The sequence below is a fragment of the Esox lucius genome, chromosome 6 (genome assembly GCF_011004845.1).
Source record: "Esox lucius isolate fEsoLuc1 chromosome 6, fEsoLuc1.pri, whole genome shotgun sequence".
In the NCBI taxonomy this organism is placed as follows: domain Eukaryota; kingdom Metazoa; phylum Chordata; class Actinopteri; order Esociformes; family Esocidae; genus Esox; species Esox lucius.
In genome coordinates, this window is record NC_047574.1 from 7,847,179 (window position 1) to 7,867,306 (window position 20,128).

At 43.0% G+C, this 20,128-nt stretch overlaps 2 protein-coding genes across 2 annotated transcripts; one reads left to right on the forward strand and one right to left on the reverse strand.

Annotated features, from left to right (window-relative positions):
- The first annotated feature begins 440 nt into the window (after window positions 1-440).
- On the forward strand, window positions 441-3,467 carry egr2b (early growth response 2b). The gene is made up of 2 exons (XM_010897673.3): window positions 441-788; window positions 1,241-3,467. The coding sequence occupies exons 1-2, from the start codon at window positions 620-622 to the stop codon at window positions 2,365-2,367; spliced, it is 1,296 nt and encodes a 431-aa protein (XP_010895975.1). The 5' UTR covers window positions 441-619; the 3' UTR covers window positions 2,368-3,467.
- A 5,626-nt stretch (window positions 3,468-9,093) lies between these two features.
- adoa (2-aminoethanethiol (cysteamine) dioxygenase a) lies at window positions 9,094-10,424 on the reverse strand. The gene is given in 1 exon segment (NM_001305639.1): window positions 9,094-10,424. A coding segment is annotated over 1 exon segment (735 nt). The 5' UTR covers window positions 10,161-10,424; the 3' UTR covers window positions 9,094-9,425.
- Window positions 10,425-20,128: the final 9,704 nt, after the last annotated feature.

Sequence of the window (20,128 nt, forward strand, 5' to 3'; positions counted from 1 at the left end):
CCGGAATAGAACCCTTATATGTACGCAGGGGTGTTGCCAAACACACCGGATGAAACCATGTATGGGGTTCAGAAATTAACCGGAATTCCTCTCTAAATACAGAACATTTTCAAAACGAATAGAACATATAACGTTAACATTTGTTTTCGGACAAAAGTGATTCAATGAAATGTTGCAATTTTGCCATTCCAATAGATTTGTATTATTTTATCATTTTTGTGGTAATGGAAACTGCATGGAAAAACATTTTATTAGAAGCCTTATCTAGTGGTTTCTCCATTGAGAAGTGTTCTCTGATGTCGTCACGGTGCCCGGGGCCAATTGGATCTCCCAGCGCCTTCTCACCCAGTCCTTGTATGGGCAGTGACGTAGTTGGCGCATTCAAAGCACCCTGATAAATACATACTACCGCTCGTCGTACTGCTCTGATCTGTCATTCACTAAACAGCCTGATGTTCCGGAAAGAGTAAGTAAAGTGATATATTTAGGCGCAACAGATTTTGGCAACTTCTACCAACAGGCATCAGATGTTTCAGGGTCAGTTAGGACTGTAAAAGACACTCAACGCACCCGGTTTAAACACAGTTTAATCTGGAAACCGCGTGGAGAAGTCAATTAAATGATGACCGCTAAAACTTTAGAGAAGGTCCCGGTGTCTCTAGGGGGGTTTGTGCACCCTCTCTCTGAGAATATCTACTCTGTGGATCATGAAAGTCTGCCGCCCGGGGTGGCTATCTTTCCCAACGCCGATTTAGGAGGCCATTATCAGGACCATCATGGAGCACCAGGTAAGGGTGAAACCTTGTACTGACTATATGGTGTTGGGTTAGAAAGCTACGCCTGGAAAGCACTGTGTGCGGTCTGGTTATTGGAAAGCGGAGTTGACAATTAAATTATTTTAACTGGAACCAAATACTCCCCACAACATTTTATATTTCTATTTACGTTGATGTCTGGGAGGCATAGATAGGCTATGTAGAAATATTTCTAGTGTGTAATATGTTGTAATAATCACGTGGCTTGTGTTACGGACCTGCCATTAAGTTTGTTTATAAAAGTAAACCCGCATCTCTTGAATGAAGAATGGCCAGTACAGTGCTTAAAGAGGCAGCACGCACCATTTTACCAAACACGGTGTGCGCGAAAACCAACTTGCAGCTTCGGATCGAAACTTTTCGATGTGTTTGTTTCATTGTTTTTTTGATATTCTTTACTGAAGAGGTCTTTGTTTATCTTGCAGATGGATTGATGAGTGGCGATATGAGCTCAGATAAACGCTCTCTGGACTTATCTTACTCCAGCTTCTCCCAGCCGCCAAACCACCGGAACCAGACTTTTACATACATGGGAAAGTTCTCAATCGACTCCCAGTATCCCGGTAACTGGAACCCCGAGGGCGTCATCAACATAGTGAGCGCGGGGATCCTGGGCATGACCCAGCCCTCCTCTGCCTCTTCCTCCCCCGCGTCCTCCGGCTCTCCCGGACATTTCTCCTCCACACTCAGCTGCACCATGGCCCAGCAGAACCAGGCCGAGATGGAGCACCACATCTACTCTCCCCCGCCTCCCTACTCCGGCTGCGGAGATGTCTACCAGGACCCATCAGCCTTTCTCTCAACCTCCACCTGCCCCGGTATCTCCTACCCGCCTCCGTCCTACTCTTCCCCCAAACCCACCACAGACTCGGGCCTCTTTCCCATCATCCCGGACTATGCGGGATTCTTCCAGCCGACTTGTCAGCGGGACATGCAGGCGATGCCTGACCGCAAGCCGTTCACCTGCCCACTGGATTCATTCAGGGTACCACCGCCTCTGACTCCGCTAAACACTATTAGGAACTTTACATTAGGTGGGCCGGCTACTGATGGACCCAGACTCCCAACGGCGTACAGTCCCCAAAACCTTCCCCTGAGACCTATTCTGCGCCCTCGAAAGTACCCCAACCGCCCGAGCAAGACCCCGGTCCATGAGCGCCCATACCCCTGTCCGGCAGAGGGATGTGACCGTCGGTTCTCTCGGTCTGACGAGCTAACCAGACACATCCGGATCCACACGGGACACAAACCGTTCCAGTGTCGGATCTGCATGAGGAACTTCAGCCGCAGCGACCACCTCACCACACATATTCGCACGCACACAGGGGAGAAGCCGTTCGCCTGTGATTTCTGTGGCCGCAAATTTGCGAGGAGTGATGAGCGCAAAAGACACACAAAGATTCATCTCAGACAAAAAGAGAGAAAATCGTCCATGACATCATCAAACAACACGAACTCTGATCGCCCCAGTACCGGTCCTATCAGCACGTCAACCGGAGTCTGCTCTTCCAGCACAGGCCAGCTTGCCGGATGCACCTCGCGGACGGTATAACACACGTAGACAACACGTTTATGGAATCCTTTACTCTGGTAAACTAAAGACTGTAGTGACAGGTTGAATTATGGGGAAACGGCGAGTTCTAAACACAGAAAATAACTTTAAATTTATTGAAAATCCTTCTACTTCATGCGTAAATGCGCATCAAACATTGGACTGAAACAGTTTTCACTACTGGCCATCTCAATTTGGTGCCTGAGAGAAACTTACTTTGTTTGCATCGCCTACTGAATTATTACAATTAACAATAGATACATTAACTCATGACAGCCTATTATCAAAAATGTTCTAGATTAATACCATGCACGTTTAAACTGATGAAGCGCCAGTATGCTTCATGGTAACTAGGCTGCATGAAAAGTAAATATTTGCAATAATTTTAAAGGCAAAATGTTTTAAATTATTTACTAGAAAAAAATGTGTCCATTATAACATGTCTGTTGATTGTATTTCCTCCTGTTGTGCCTTGTTCTACATGCTCCTTTGTAGGCTACATGTAAGATGCAAGGACGCTTTAATGAAATTGTACATTTTGACATTTAATATCAAAATTTGAATATATATATATATATTTTTGTACACGTTGTGCTGTGTAACTATACAGGTGTTGTGGTTTACGTCAAAAACGAGGGATGTAAATAACTGAGACTGAATAATACCGAGTTGACGTTTGTTTTATGTGAATGTTTCAGACTCATATTACATGTTATTGGTGATAAAAAGCTGTTAATGGCCTTTAGGAAAGGCTTGGTTATTTCTTGTGAACTAAAAAACAAATAAAGTAAAACTCAGAACAACTTGAATATAATGTTATTATTGGAAAGTGGAGCACGTGGGTGGATAGGAGGGTAATTCCCGTGTAATGTCAGTTTGATGAGTCATGCTTCACAAGGCTGTTTATGCTCCCACTCACCGTATGTGATCTGATGATGATATGCTGTTATGCTACACAAACACTACAGCTACACAAACATTAAAACTAAAAATATCTGACCAGCAAATTACATTCTGTATTTACAAACATTTTCCATGAAACTATAGAATTGTAGTGATTTTCGAATTTGGGAAATTCAGAACCTATGAACAGTTAAACACTGAATCGTTTTTGTTACACGGTGACACTGTAAAGAACAATTCAATAAATAACAATGAACAGAAAAAGTTTAAAGAGTAATTTGTAACAAAACATCATATTTCTGCTTCATTTAAATACCAGATTGAAACTACATACAGGAGTCTACAATCGTTTTTTTAATCGGTTTTGTTAAATTTTGTAGTGTGTGGGGATGTGAGGATTTTTCCAAACTCTTATTACAAAACTCTAACCTGATCACACTTGTTAGGCAACTAATCCTATATTCAAAATAATGGATTGTACTTTCATTTGGTTTGTAAACACTTCTCACCACAATATCATTGATTCAACCACCAAGTGCTTAATAAAATATATTGGACACTGACTAAGCCATTAAACCATAACATAATGCAATCCTATCAATTTGTTCTTTATTAGAACCAGTTAATCCAAAAACAAACAAAATGACTATTTAAAGTGCTGAAGGTAATCTTCCAAGTTATTTACACTGTTACTACCCATCACAACAGACTGAAATAATTTCCTTAATTTCTATCCCACAACCAAGTGTGATCCATTAAGACATCTACCACAATCATCGACCCAAAAAACACACTTTTATTGCAACATGTCAAATCAAATGTAGCAAATAATGTAAGAAAAAAAAAAGGAAACAAACGTCATGAAACAAATATTTGGCACACAATACACTAATTCGCTTGAAATCTGTGTTCCGCACTTGGTGATTTAACTTTCTTGTCGTCACAATGAATACTTTATCTCCATCTTTCATACACTTCAGAGAAAAATGTTGGCATGGTGAATCCACGGCCTGAAGGGTGACGGCAGGCTCATGGGGGTGGCAGTCATAGTCTTTACACCTCCGCGCCGAAAGTAATTATTCAGTAGTGTTGAGGAAAGAAGAGTATGGAGCCGGTTACTGGGTGAGGAATCGGGGCAGTGGCCCAAAACGATTTCCGATCCACCTCTGCTTGGTAGGACCCAACACTGTCCCGAACAATGACCTAGGTGACCCTTTCACATTCACCGACCGGTGAAGTGCCACTGAGGAACTTGATGGGGTGTGCGGCGTTATATGACCTGAGGTTCCATTAGCCGGAAACCATGGCCTTGCCGTGGATACAAGCTAAAACTGGAAGTCAGTTGTTTTGAGTGTGAGAAGAAGGGGAGAAACCCTCTGAAAAAGAAAGTGGTTACAGAAAATATTTGTAATTACAAAGGCTACTGCTGAAGCTAAGAGCGTGTACTGAACACACACACACATACACACACATGATTATGTGTTCTTCTTTTAGGCTGTAAGGCAACAAAAGGTGAACATTTTGAAAGGGGGTATTGACTCTCCATATCCACTGTATATGTCAAAAGTCACGACGTGTCCTCACCACTTCTACCACCACCCACTCCTGGAAATGTGGTGCTTTGGAGCTGTCATTCTGTACTTTTCAATCTGAATGTATTGGGCAAAACATGTACGTGTATATCAACCAAATGGTTAAGTGATGATGAATTAAGAGCAAAGAGACTGGTGATAGTTAAAGGTATTCAAACACTGGAGAATACAATTCCATCGAATATCGTGCTAGTACTTTATACAGTATATACATCATGAATCTTAATTTATAGGTTAAATACTGATTGTTTAATCAATGTAAAAAGTGATTTAAGCTTTGAAAAACATACTCTTTTGATGATATGTTGTGTTTTTTTATATTAGGAGTTGTGAAAAATAACAACATACTTAAGCAAATAGAACCAAATTGATTGAAGAAACACTACAATCGATGTACTCATTATATTTAATAGGTTATGCACTAAGTCTTGAAATATCTCCAAATATTTTGGGCCAACAGTACCTATGTGATTACTGAAATAGAGTAGATCTGAGATAGTGGCGTTTGTAAAGTAAGGACTCTTTAATAGGAAAAACAGAAAACGTATCAATTCTTACATTTCTCCAATACTTACAGCTAGCTGACAGAATAACCCTTGTTCTTGTGGTGCCACAAGATGGATAGACATCTACTGCATCTACTGACAGGACAGACAGCTCTGGACAGATAATTGTCTGTAATTACACTGAATGGAAGATAATCTCTCAGCTAGGGTGAAACAAGGCCACAACTGATTTTGCGGAGCTTGAGACGTACAAGCCTCAGTCCTCCACAGTTCACCACTGTCTAGTTAGAGATTCAACTTCGATTAGCTAGATGTCAACTTTGCCCTTCCCCAGGGTCAGTCAAATTCACACTGGCTTATGCTATGACGAGAGAGGATGTGTAAGAGTGTCCTGTGGGAGGGGTGTTAAGATGCATTATGATGATCCTGAGCACACTGCATTCACCTCAGGGATACACAACGTGCCACAAGGCTGTCCAACCTATAAGGCCACTTTGCCAACCTTGAACCTGCTGATGCTATTTCGGTTTTAGAAACAGCATGGTGTGTAATGTCATTTACTGACCCTTAACCGTAAAATGAGACCCAGACTGATATTGGAGGCCCACGACCCCCAGTCCACGACCCTCACAGTTAATACCTCAACATGGTGATGGCCTGAGTGGCGCCACACCATCCACGGTCATTGCCAGTATTCAAGAGAGGTTTCGGGATATTGTGGGTATTCAGGGGGGGGGGGGGGGGGGGGTGTTGGGTATTATAGGTATTCCAGGGGGTTCAGGGGCATTAGGGATATTCCAGGAGATCAAGGTTACTGTGGGTAAAACAAGGGTTCAGTGGATTTGTGGGTATTTCAGGGGTATTCCAGGGGCAAACAAGTGTTGAGACCCCTTCAGCAGAAGAAGGCAGCTCCAACAGGATGCAAATACGCCTAAATTAAATACAAAATCTACATGAAGTGTCTCAGTAAGGTGTTGGGGCACAGTGAACAGCCAGAACAGCTTCAATGCACATAGACTCTTTGAGTATCTGGAGCTCTACTGGAGGGATGGAGCACCATTCTCCAAGATGATAATCCCTCATTTTGTTTTGATGAGGGTGGTAGAGAGCGCTGTTTTGAACGTTGGTCCAAGATCTCCCATTGGTGTTCAATTGCATTGGGATCTGGTGACTGTGAAGGTCATGGCACAAGAATCCCATTCATTTCCATATTCTTTAAACCAACACATGTTACCGTGTGTGTCCTGTGAAAGGGGGCGTTGCCACCCTGGAAGAGACCACTCCCATCAGGATAAAACATTTTCACCATAGAATAATGACTCTGTAATGATATGCAGTGACCCTTCCCTCTAAGTGGACAAGTGGACCACACAACATAACAACGCCTCTCATTTATTCAGGTTTTCCCTTTAATTTGTCACCCTTATATATATATATATATATATATATATATATATATATATATATATATGTATATATATATTTCAAAGACAGCGGTTCATAAGAACAAGCTCAAGCAACAGACATTGGGGACAACAAAGCTACAGACTGGCAGAGGGAAACGACTGTCCACTGATTGATATGACCGTCAACTCATTCCAATGTCACTCAACAACCGTAGGATGACATCAAGTGACCTACGAAAAGAATGGCAAACAGCAGCTGGGGTGAAGTGCATGGCGAGCACGGTTCGAAACAGGCTCCTACGGGCAGGGCTGAAGTCGTGCAAAGCTAGAAAAAAGCCTGTCATCAATAAGAAGCAAAGAAGAGCCAGGCTGAAGTTTGCAAAAGACCATAAGGATTGGACCGTGGAGGAATAAGGAGTAAGGTCGTCTCTGACAAGTCAAATTTTCAGCTTTGCCCAACACCTGGTCATCTAATGGTTAGACGGAGACCTGGAGAGGCCTAGAAGCCACAGTGTCTCCTACCCAGTGTGAAATTTGGGGGAGGATCAGTGATCATGTGGGGATGCTTCAGCAAGGCTGGAATTGGGTAGATTTGTCTTTGTGAAGGACGCATGAATTGAGCCAAGTACAAAGTTATCCTGGAAGAACACCTGCTTCCTTCTCCTCTGATAATGTTCCCCAACTCTGAGAATTTGTTTTTCCAGCAGGACAATGCTCCATACCAGACAGCCAGGTCAATCAAGGTGTGGATGGAGGACCACCAGATGAAGACCCTGTCATGACCAGCCCAATCTCCAGACCTGAACCCCATTGAAAACCTCTGGAACCTTTGATCAAAAGCAAGATGGATGGTCACAAGCCATAAAAAAAAAAAAGCTGAGCTACTTGAATTTTTGTGTCCAGAGTGGCATAAAGTCACCCAACAGCAATGTGACAGACTGGTGGAGAGCATGCCAAGAGGCATGTAAGCTGTGATTAAAAATCAGGTTTATTCCACCAAATATTGATTTCTGAATTCTTGCTAAATTAAAACATTATTATTCTGTAGTTGAAAAATGAATATGAATTGGTTTTATACTCTAAATGACAATATTTTTATTTAGAATGTGGGAGTAATGTTGTCAGTAGTTTATATAATTTAAAAAAAAACTGTTCATTTTACTCAAACACATACATATGAATAGTAAAACCAGTGAAACTGATAATTTTGCAGTGGTCTCTTACTTTTTTTACAGCTGTTTATATTATGTGTGGGTATATACATAACATACATACACCGTTAGGTAACATTAAAGCATAAAAGATTCAAACATCTTCATGAAAACAGGGCATTGAATAAGAAATATTCTAATATCGAAATTTACTACAAAGGGTGAACAGTATCATTTTGGTCATTTGGTCAGTCTCTACCAAACTTGAGTTTTGAGAGACTTGTGACCGAATATGGGTTGAAATGTATGCAGTGTTTCCTTTTTGATATTGACCATTTCCATTAGCTTAGTAGCATATGATAAACAGCTTTTTTTTTTTTTTTCAACACCATTTGGTTTGATGCTAAATTTCTATTTTAAGTTAAAGATTTCATGAGTTTATATTTTGAAGAGGTGCTGATATGTATGTCTCATGATATGGCGTCTCACAAGGGACAAATATCAGCAACTTCCACCTGCAAAGACACTTCAGAGAAATGAAAATGATCTTTATGGGCAACAGGAAAACAGATGCAAAATCGGTGGGAACACATAATCAAAATCTATAAGCCTCATTGAAGCAACAAAACAATCGGGGTTCAACCTTTGTAACATAACATTCGAATTTGGCGAGCTTCATGGAAAGCGTCTTCAAACACACCTTAAGTAACCCGTTTACCAACTTAGGGTGCAAATATCAGGCACTGAGTAGCAATTGTTCTGTGAAGATCTCCAGTAGTTCCTTGAGGATCTCCAGGGTTCCTCGGGTATCTCCAGGGTTCCTCCACTCACCACTAATTCGAAGAGGATGGAGTTGACGCAGTAGTCCTGAGAATGAGCGACCAATCAACATAGTGGAAGTGGGTGAGCAGGACAATCAGCGGATTAGAGATGGATGTGCCTGCTAATCACAGTCTATTTGCATCAACTTGTATGATGGGTACACAAGCACCATTCTGTTGTAACACCTACATAATTCCTACGATGAAAAATGCATTTTAACACAATTAAAATGTTTTGGATATAATTTCACTCAAATTGTCAGTAATTATAGGTCATATTTCAGGAAGCCTGTAAATACTGGGGAGTTAATTAAAGTATAAAGAAAGCAATAATAACAGGTTGAATACATGTATATATATTTTAATAAATTAAAGCACAAGATAAAAGCATATGGTGTGCATTTTGTAACAAAGTAGGATAAATGTGTTCAAACAAGTATACATTATTATTATTATTTTACTAATATAAGGAAGATACAATGTAAAGTTAAGGACAATGGTGTTAAGAGCTTATAGGAGACATTTCTAGTGTTACTAATAAGATGAGTAAAAGGCTATTTGAAGCACATAAATACGTGCGCCTTTCATTCAACTTGTGTTCAACTCATAGTGATTGAACGTCTTTTGAAAGTAACGTGGTGGCTTTTATATGTTCACGAGTATCCTTCCTTTACAGATATTAAAAGGAGACCTTGGGCCCCGGGTACGGTTCACCCCCGCACCAGAAGTCATCAGGTTGTGGTATCTCTAGTAACCATGACTCCTCCTCTTGCTGCTCTGCCTTCCTGACCGCGTCGGGAACAGTCTGTAGCACTTTATAATAATGGCAGTCCCTCCCGTCTTCAGGGTCGTAGGGAGGTGCCAGTATGTCAAGGAAGGCTGCTGGTCCTTCCACCGCGTCAATCTGGTGTAGGTTCTCCCTCTGCGGGGTTAAGAGACACGGACCACTGTCCTCGGAGTACCACACGGTGGCCCGGAGCACAGCCCGCCAGATTGAGTCCTTCTGGAACGGTTGCAGAGGGGGAACGAACTGGGTCTGACTCTCCGCTTGGTCCGGAGATTTACCCAACTTGTCAAAACACCTGATGCGGACCTTTCCATAGAGCACCTTGAGCATCCCGTTCATCCCCGGGTGGTCATGGAGCGGGATAGTGGCTCCACTGTCCAGTAGAAACACGCCCATACTAAAAGACTGAGTCTCGCATATGTGCATGTACGTGACGGGTGGTTTATGGTTGGACTTGGACCCGTTCGGTTTTCGCGGCGCGATTTTCAGGTCAGCTGCCCTGACTTCGGTCAGCAACGTGATAAGGTCTTTGTTGTCCCCAATGTTGGACTGACTTAGATCCGTAAATGTAAGACTGGCTTGCCTGGCTATTTTCTGAATGAGAGAAGTCTTATTATCCCGTGGCATTTTTTAGACGGACAGACACTAACCGTAAATCAGTACGCTACTGGTTTTGTTAAGACGCAGCTCAGCTTCAGCAGCCCAACAGAACCGCAGCGGGTAGGAAACGCTTATATTTCCGCGAATATTACACACGATCGCAACCGACCACCTTCAAACAGAGAAAAGCGCGTCTAAACGTATATTGTAACGTATTCCATGGTAATAAAATATGTTTTCCTTCTTGAGAATATTCACAGCCCGTGAATCATTTCCCACCCTCTCGGAACCACACGTCCGCAGTGACAGCGCCTGCGTTGACAGAACTATGGCACTTTGGATGTTGAAGTTTACTTCCAGTGTCGGAAAATATTTATGTAAATACGCAAACAATACAAACGTATACAATTATCCAGTTCTTACAACGAAAATCATTTGTGCACGGGAAAAAAATATATTCTTTGAGCCTAGATTCCCATTGCAGGTGATAAAACAGATGCTCTCAATGATAATAGCACTACAATTCCCACAGCATGTTGGGCTTCCGGAGAGGGAATGAGGGGAAGGCCAGACAGGCCATTCAACCCACTCCCCTCCCCCAGTCGATCCCCCATCTGCCCCTCTGGGGATGAGTCTGGACTTTTTTCTCACTTTATTTGGCAACACGTTAAGCTTTTAGGAGAACTAGTTCTGCGGTACAGCTGAACGTCTAGTGTGTTCGGACATAGACTCGCTATATAACCACTATTTGTAGAGTGAATACTCCAAAATCCAGGTTTCATGTCATCTGTAGAACTAATGGTAAACTCAGATATTAAGCAGCATCCGACACACACACACACAATTTGTTGTGCTGAAGTGGTGTCTGATCAGACTGAATTTTTTAATGTTTTTCATTTCTCCAATAGTTCTAACATATTTCCAACTGCTATTGGAATACAGAAGCATGAATTATACCCCACTGCCTATTAGTATCGTTTAGTAAGAATTTGCTGAAAAGTCTGAGTACGTTTCCTCCCTTTAGATGGATTTAACTATGACTCGAATCCTAGTGATTATCTTAGAATAGGTGAAAGTGTGTATGGTGGGCATAGAAAGACGGGATATTAAACTACTGGGCTGGCTTTATTTGTCTATGTAGCTTTGTGCATGCGTGAAAGAGTGGCACAAAGGAAAGAATATCCTTTTGAGAAATAATGAGGCCAGCTTATTGTCCCAAATGACACCCTGTTCCCTTATACACTGCACTACTTTTGACCTATGACCTATGGGGAGTAAGCAGCCATTTGGGACTGGGCCTAAATGTACAATACTTCCTGTTTTTCTAATTTTCAGCGGTCCATATGGAAATACAGTTGCTTAGAGACGCCCCTCACTGCCAACGCAGTGTTTACGGTCCATAAACAGTGATAAGACGGCTTTTTGCTGCCTTCGTTGATTAAACACAAGTCTATTATGGTCTGGAATGGTTTAGCCGTAGATTCATATCATATGAGTTGTACAGTATTTCGGATGGATTAAAGACTTGTCTTGATTTCTGACGGTACCATGAGACCAACTTTAATTTGACTTTAACAGGCTCACCTAATTATGCAGGCGCTGCTGAAAAGAAGGATCGTGTGGGATACTAGAAAAGCACACGCGCTACTCTACAGTACACCCCTTTAAAATACAAGTTTTCCACCATTACTGTCCTTTATTTCAGAAGAAGTCATCTGTTCTAAACAGGAAGAAAGACAACATTATGTTGTGGCTGTTTAAAATGTGCATGACTAACATAGCACAGAAGTCAAGCAGAGAGCCTTTCATACTTTTCTCAGAGTCCTGGCCAAGAATCCTGACGGAGCAGAGGGACTCTTCTGTCTCCTGGAATCAGCATATCGGACAATACGACAATCTAACTTCTCATGGATCCTCCGGTCAACGTTCCCTTTGTCGTCTTCAATATGCTGCCTGTTTTGTTCTGATCATTGTTATTATTTGCATGCTACTTTCCATCCTGACCCCTCCACCCTGACCCCTTTCAGCATGGCCCCAGCCAGTGAGGATCATTTGATTCACCAACCTAACCAAAGACAGCTCTGTTGTCAGAAGCATCTGAAAAATTTCTGGAAATAATGAAAATGCATAAGTCATCCGCCGGCTGGATAAATGTCTGCATAACTTCAGAACCAGATGCAATGCAAATGTTTGTTCTTTACATTGCAAAGGTGTGGTGCCATTGAAAGGTCCCCTCTGTGATTCTAACGGAGGATGTATGAACTTTTGTTACTTGTGAACTTTTGTTACTTATGAACTTTTGTTACTTATCATCAAACAGTAAAACCGAAATGTCGTTATTTTTAATATTTTATTTTGAAACACTGATACTCAAAATGCATCATTGTATGGTGACATTGGTTTTATGTGGGAAAATATCTGTAAGAAAAAACGTGTGTCGCAATAAGAATCGAACCCTCATGCTGTGGAGACATTTTATACAGATGAAGGAAATGTAACCATTGAAGTTGCAGTCGCATTTTTGGCATAAAAAAGATAATTGGTCAGACTTTGAATCAAAGAGCATTCTATAGAGGTTAGTGATAAAGTAATAAAAATGCATATATTAGACAAAGGGTTAAAGGCCACACCACCTCACCCAGGCACCCCCAAGAAAAAGCTGTCCCTCAAAACTCAGTGCTTTATTTCAGTTTTTCATTTTTTTCACAAATATTTCCCAACATAGAAACAATGTCACCTTACGATAATTCACACATAAGTAAAGAAAAAAAAAAAAAAAAAAAAAAAAAAAAAAAATATATATATATATATATATATATATATATATATATATATATCAAACCGAGCCAATCAGGTCTGTAATTAGAGAATTGCTTCAACAACTTCCACCACACAGCAATGTTGCAGGGGACACCGTTCTCTGATTCCTTCAACATTAGATTCCAGAATCTGCAGAACAGTTCCATCCCAGTCAAAAGGTCTACAAATGGCCTGCGTCCACCCAGTCACCCTATTCCCTATGTGGTACACTACTTTCAACCAGGGTCCATGAGCCTCTGATCAGCAGTGATGCACTATGGGTAATAGGGTGTCATTTGGGCTGCCATATTGATGTGACTAATGTGCATGAAAGGCTGGGAGAGGATCGACCTGTCTTCATTAAGTTGTCTATTAGTCTGACACAGTCTAAATTTAGTTGTCAATTGGTTTGTTAATGTCTAAATGAAGTTGTCCTTTAGTCTGATAACATCTAAGTCAATATGTCTGTTGGTCTGATAACGTCTGCATTAAGCTGCCCATTGGTCTTATACCATTTAATTAGGGTTGCCTTTTGGTCTCTTAATGTGTAAATTAAGATGTCTATTGTTCTCATAGCATCTAAACTGAGTTGTCACATTGGTATGATAATATTGAAATGCAGCTGTGAGGCTCTATGTTGATAATGTCTGAATTAAGTTGTGCAAGACTGTGAGGTTATAAGGTCTAAATTAAGTTGTGTTAGGCTGTGCGAAGATAATGTCTAAATTAAATTGTGTAAAGCTTTGGGATTATAAAGTCTAAATTAAGTTTTTTGAGACTGTGGGATTACAATGTCTAAATTAAATTATGTGAGGCTGTGGGAAGATAATGTCTAATTTAAGTTGTTGGAGGCTGTGGGATTATTATATCTAAATTAAGGTCTGTAAAGCTGTGGGAATATGATGTCCAAATTAAATTCTGTAAAGATGTGGGATTATGATGTTTAAATTAAATGATGTGAAGATGTGGGATTAGGATGTCTTAATTAAGTGGTGTAAAGATGTGGGATTATGGTGTCTAAATTAAATTGTGTAAAACTGTGGGATTATAATGTCTAGATTAGGTTGTGTAAAGCTGCGGGTCCAGCGGGTTTGGATCCACAAATCCTGCAGTGTTGATATCCCATCTATCACAGGGAACACAAAGACCACACCGTCACACTGATGCACTCCAATGACACCCTATTCCATGTACAGTGGCCGTGGCCCTTTTTTCCAAAGTAGTGCACAATGAAGTGAAGAGTGTGCTGTTTGGCAGGCGGACACTGTCTTTCATGCTTGGCCTCTGAACCTGAACGGAGCAGTGTAGCTCCTGGGATTAGGACAGATGACAGACTGAATCTCCGAGCCTCAAGGAAAACAGAACAACTTCTGTGTTTACCCTCAGAACATCAGCCAGCGGACAGGAGACCTGGTCCGAGGTAAATGCCCTGTCCCCAGAGCCGATGGATGCCATTCATTCTGGGTCGGACAGACACGGAAAGCCAAGAGTTAGACAATGGAGCAGAACCACATCGTACATCACCACCGCGGCTGCAGATTAGAGAATAATATCATCCCTGTTGTTGATATACTCCGCTGCTGGTATGCCATGTGGTATCATATGGCATTTACCGTCATATACTGTGCGAGCTTGAAGACTGCGTTGGAATGTGCGCCGTGTTAGCAAGTTGCGTCCCTCATGTATATGAGGTTATCATAACAGGCAGACATGCTGAATGGGACACATAGTATGTAATGCGTTTCTCGGCCATTTAGCAGCTGCATTCATTTATCATAAAGGGCTCCTCCATTGTTATGGCGTGGTAATGTATTCCCTCGCAGTGAATAGGACTACGTATTTTACTCCGACATGACGTCTCTGAGTCACCGCATCCTGTGTATACAATCAGACGACAGTTTATGTTAACATACAGGGCTGTACATAATTTACGCCGTCAGACCCGGGTTCACATTCTGCAGACTTAAAATTATTTAAATGCAGGAAATTAAACTAGGAAATTTGCCCAACTACACACTGGTAATTCAAAGGGATTCACATGGTTAGGCCAAAAACAGAAAAACAACCTAGCTCAGGAAATTTGTTTGGGAGTCATCAATAAATAATCAAGCCGTATCTGAGATTTTTTAAATCCAGACTGGACCATTCTGGAAAACCCAACACCGCTTGATAAGTCATTCTGCTGTCAGAAATTGCTGTGCAATTGTTTCACAGAAAATGTTAATTACATAAAGTGTTAGACAGGTATCACTAGGGTTCCACAGGTATCCCAGGGTTCAACAAATATCCCAGGGTTTGACAAATATCCCAGGCTTTGACAAATATCCCAGAGTTTGACAAATATCCCAGGGTTTGACAAGTTTCCCAGGGTTTGACAAGTTTCCCAGGGTCAGGGTCAGTTTTATCCTTCTCCATGGCCTTCGGCTCTGTAAAAGCACTTTGTGACGATTTCTAATGCAAAAGGGCTTTATAAAAAACATTGATTTACTATTTCTTTTGAAAAAATCTAGGGGAAATCAACTCAAATAAAATGTCTTTTAAAATGTAAATGGCTCACTGAAAAACAGAGGCTTGTTGGCAAATGGACAAGGACCGTACTTGGTAATTAGTGGATAATGTAATTTCTATTGTAAATATGCATTTGTTCAGATTATCTTTGTTCTTTGTTGTTGATTCAATCATTGTCTGACATCCTACAGTATTTTTAGGAGCCAGAGGAAAACCAGCATTTCAACCCACAACATCTGTTAAATGACCAACACATCCAATCACTTAAGTTCTCCACTCAACAACACATTAGACCTGGTTCCTTAAAGCACTGATTACAGGTCTGATCCAAACTGCACCCTATTCTCAAACTATTGCACTACTATTACTAACCATATGGCGCTGGTTTAAAGTAGTGCCCTATGTAGGATATAGAGAATGATTTGGGACACTGTCACACATTGTATTTGCTATGAACCGTGCTGTCGATTGGAGGGCACTAACAGTCCGGCTGGTAAGCGAGGGTGAAAGAGAAGGTGTAAAGAGGGTGGGGGAAAGATGGAGAAAGAGAGAGAGGGCGAGGGGAAGGGAAAGATGGAGAGACTGAAGGAGAGAAAGAGAGTAGGGAGTGGAAAGAGAGAGAGGGAGAGAGAGAGAGAGAGGGAGAGAGAGAGAGGGAGAGAGAGAGAGGGAGAGAGAGAAGGCAGTGGAGATAGAGGAAGCGAAGAGACTGAAAAGTTTCCAGTGGAGGTACAGACCGGGACAGAGGAAGAGTTTGAGGGGGAAAAAAGAGGAAGAGAAAAAGAGGGAGGGAAGGTGGTGGAGAGTGACGAGACTGGTCAGTTACAGTAAAGGGACCCATTGGTATGCTAATTCCCCCTTGTAGCAGAGAGCTGCTCCTGTCAAGGTGGACAGCATTGGGAGGGGGGAGTAGAGGGGTGGTGAGGAGTGCGGGGGGGTGGGGGGGGGGGGGGGGGGGGGGGGGGGTGGGAGCCAGCCATGACCGGAGGGCTTAGGGGGCAGGGCCAGGGGAGGGCTCGAGGGCAGGAAGAAGCCTCTCTCCCCATCAGGGGGCTTTCAACCTTTAGAGGCAACATGATGTATGAGACAGCGTCTCCTTAGGACCCCGAGGAGAACACGACAGACTGGTTGATGTGGGAGAAAACCCTGTCCCTGTAATGGAGACGGATGGCCTTGTCCTGTCTCACTGTTATTGTCACCGACCAAGATGGAGGTGCCCCCTCGTATGAGACCACCTCATCCCCCCGGCGGGTAGCGTCTGGTGGGCCTCACTGTGGCGACGACAGCCTTGCACCCTGGGACGGGCTAGTGGCGGGACCCTGTCGGCCTGTCAGTCTGGGAAGCGGGGCAGTGACAACCTCTGAGGCCTCTCTGTCATCCGGAAGCATTCCTGACATATTCCCATCACAGTGGCGCTGTGCTCAGAACCGGCACATCCCACTCACGGCTCTGTCGTGCGAAGTCCAGGCGTGAGCCGCTTGGAACAGGCTGAAGGACCTCTGGGTTCTAGAGTGGCTTATCAGCTGTCTGTCTGTCATTCTGTCAGTCACGGCTAAACGACGTAACACTAAGCAGTTGGTGTGTTCTTGTGTTTTGATACGTGTGTATGTGTGTGCGTGTTTGGTTTGAGGGGTTATAGGCCCTGAAATCTACATTTCTCAGGAAAGGTGTGTTTCAACACTGATCTTGACCGGTCTTGTATATCCGTACCTGTACATATCCTACTGCAATAAGAGAGAACCCAATGCAATGCGAACAAGAAGAATGAAAGCCAACATGCTGATTTACATCCAAGGCATCATTTTAATTAAATATGCAACATGCAATCCAGGCACTTGCCACTTCACGCCTTGATTCCAACAAATCCCTGTGGGCGGGGCTGCCAGTGATACCATCAGACCCCTTCAACTCACCCGGAATGCCGCACCCCCCCACACAATGTTCAACCTTCCCACGTTCTCCCATGTCACTGCGCTCCTCCACTCACTCCGCTGGCTTCCAGTTGAAACTCGTATCCACATGGTGCCTACCCGAAAAGGTCACTTTCCCTTCCCCGCCTTCAGGCAGTACTGAGCCCCGCAGCCCTGCACATGTTTTTCGTTCTGTCACCTCTCGTTGTCTGGCCATCCCAACCCTACGGGAAGGCAGCTCCGCCGAAAACCTTTCTCTGCCGTGGTAACCCAGTGGTGGAACCAGCTTCCCCATTAAGGCTGGGGTAGCGGAGTCTACGTAAGTTAGCAAACTAAAATGGCTGCATTTAACGTACATCTTTGGTATGGCCTTCTTCCCAACACTACTTATTGAGCGGTGTGTACGTGCCATTATTCAGTTGTGGGCACCGCCTAGCTTCTCAAAATGCATGCATTAAATATAAGTCACTCTGGATAAGAGTGCCTGCTGAATGACTGGACTGTAGGCAACAGTGTACCTCTTAAATACATAGGTATCAATTATCCTGCATTTCTTTCGATGTGTTATGTGTTGTGATTACGTTAAACGCTATGTCACAATGTTTCACTGATATCAAAACCCGAGGTGATAACTCCTGAGGGCATCGTCATGGGTTTCATTTGGTCATACTGTTCCTTTATTTATTTTTGGAGTTACTGCTCTTTGTTACTGATGCATAATATTGGGCAATGGTCCACGTAACCAGTTCTGCTAATGCATGTCCAGGCTAGACAACGCTTCACACACTATGATGATGACGCAATACGATTGATGAAGAAATATTATGGAACATTACAAAATCCCCTCTCTTGCTTCCAGTGAATTTTTGTTTATACATAATGACCTGAAATTGTTCAATCCGGATTTGAATATGAAAATAAAAGTCTACTTCTTGTGTACAGCAAATGTGTTCGTCTTATGTAAGCTGAGGAATCGGGGAACAAAACCGACAGTGATCTTTCTCCAGCTGTGTGAGTTTCACAGAAGTCTGTCAGTTCTTTTAATCAACCTCTCTCAATTCTTTCAGTAGCACAGTTGTTGATTCTAAGAACAGTCAGGCTCCAGAAGTCAATGTGATATTGACAACTTCCCCTAGTTCTCAGATAAATGGCAAAATTCTTACTGAATGTCTACAGTCTCCACGTCATACTCTCAGCGATGACCACATTTCTAAGACGTCTCTGTGTTTTTCTGTGTTGGCGAGCAGATCAGAGGGGTAACCACGGAATTAGATGTGAAACACTGGGAAAGGGGGCACACTGGAACGGAAACCTTGTCACCAGTGGGACGTGTTATATGTGACCTGTGCCTGGGGTGTCATCACTAGACCACGCCTCTTTGCCCAATGCCCTGCCCCCACGTGTGGACGTTGCCACAACCAGACTTCAACCACGGCAGTCTCGGCCTGAACTGTATAAGCACGCACACGCTAAAGGATTCAGCCGGGGTTGTCAGGCACACAGCAGCCGACCCTCTTTCTGAAAGAGACCCTTCTAGGTGGGAGGGGGTGTTGGTATGACATAACAGAGGAATGCAGGCACAATATCAAACAGGGATGTGAAACCATATTGTTGTGCTACTCATGAGGTCAGAGGCTGGCCAAGGCGTTGGTTATCACTGATCGTGGAGTTAAATATGTCCCTTCTGTGAGTACAAATAGAATAATGAGCAAAACCACTAAAAATAGGGAATGATGACAGGATGTTTTGTAACACCAAATGCTATGGTAACCTCATGACTTTTTTTACTGACCCACTGGACATTTGAATATGCAAATATATTGCTGAAAAATCTGTCCTTAAAAGGTCATGTTCTCTTAAAATATCTACCCGGCACAGCCAGACGATACTACCCACCCCTCAGATCACTGTTCCTCTTTAGGTTTCTTTCTATGTTTTGACAGTTCTAGGAAGCCTTCCCTAGCCACTCTGTATCAACTTCTAATTACTTGATATTTTGGGTTTTAGGCTGTATATTTTTACAAGCCCATTTGGACAGCTGCTGATGTAAAGCCTGTATAAAATGCATTTCAGTTGAGTCATGACTTCCTTTGAGCAGCAATCCACAGCAATTTGCCTTTTGGGATCCCTGGAATGAATATGTCAAGGACGGACTGCGTTGGTTTCCCTTCCTTCGCTAGATGTGAAACCTCTCAGCCATGTGGTATCGATTCGGAGGACCAACCCGACCGAGACTCAGTGAGGTGGAAACCAATGGGCTGTGTGGTTGGAAGTCCCATTCATCTCACACACGGTCTCTCCCTTTCTCCCACTCCTCCCCACTCTGTCTCTTACCCTCTATCCCCTCGTGCCCCCCCCCCCACACCCCCCCCCCCCCCTCTCTTTCCTCCGCTCCCCTCTCGAGGCATTAGACTGGTCCATCTTCTGTTTCTCTCTCTTATGAGTGATCATTCCACCACAGACGCCATTGCAGTGAAAGTGGCCCAATTCATCTGCTGCTCAGTCCAGAAGGGAGTCACTTTAAACAGGGGGCAGGTGTTGTGTGGGGGTGGCGTGGAGAGGGCCCCCCCGATTTTATTTTCCGTGACGGAGTGTTTTGATCCTCCCCCTAAAGGAAGGGTTACTCAGATGTATGTTGCAGTGTTGCTCCCCACAGACTTCCTTGAGGCCAGAAGATCAAAGAACTACATAGATCATTATCCACTAGAATGTTCGTGTTCACAAGACCCCGGTTATAAGCCTGAGATCATTGATAGCTGAATTTTTCAAGCATCTTTA

Bases quoted from the DNA above. Each gene is read 5' to 3' on its own strand.
- egr2b (XM_010897673.3), top strand. From the start codon at position 620: ATGATGACCGCTAAAACTTTAGAGAAGGTCCCGGTGTCTCTAGGGGGG. The intron at 789-1,240 runs GTAAGGGTGAAA...TTTATCTTGCAG, and splicing joins GGACCATCATGGAGCACCAG to ATGGATTGATGAGTGGCGAT.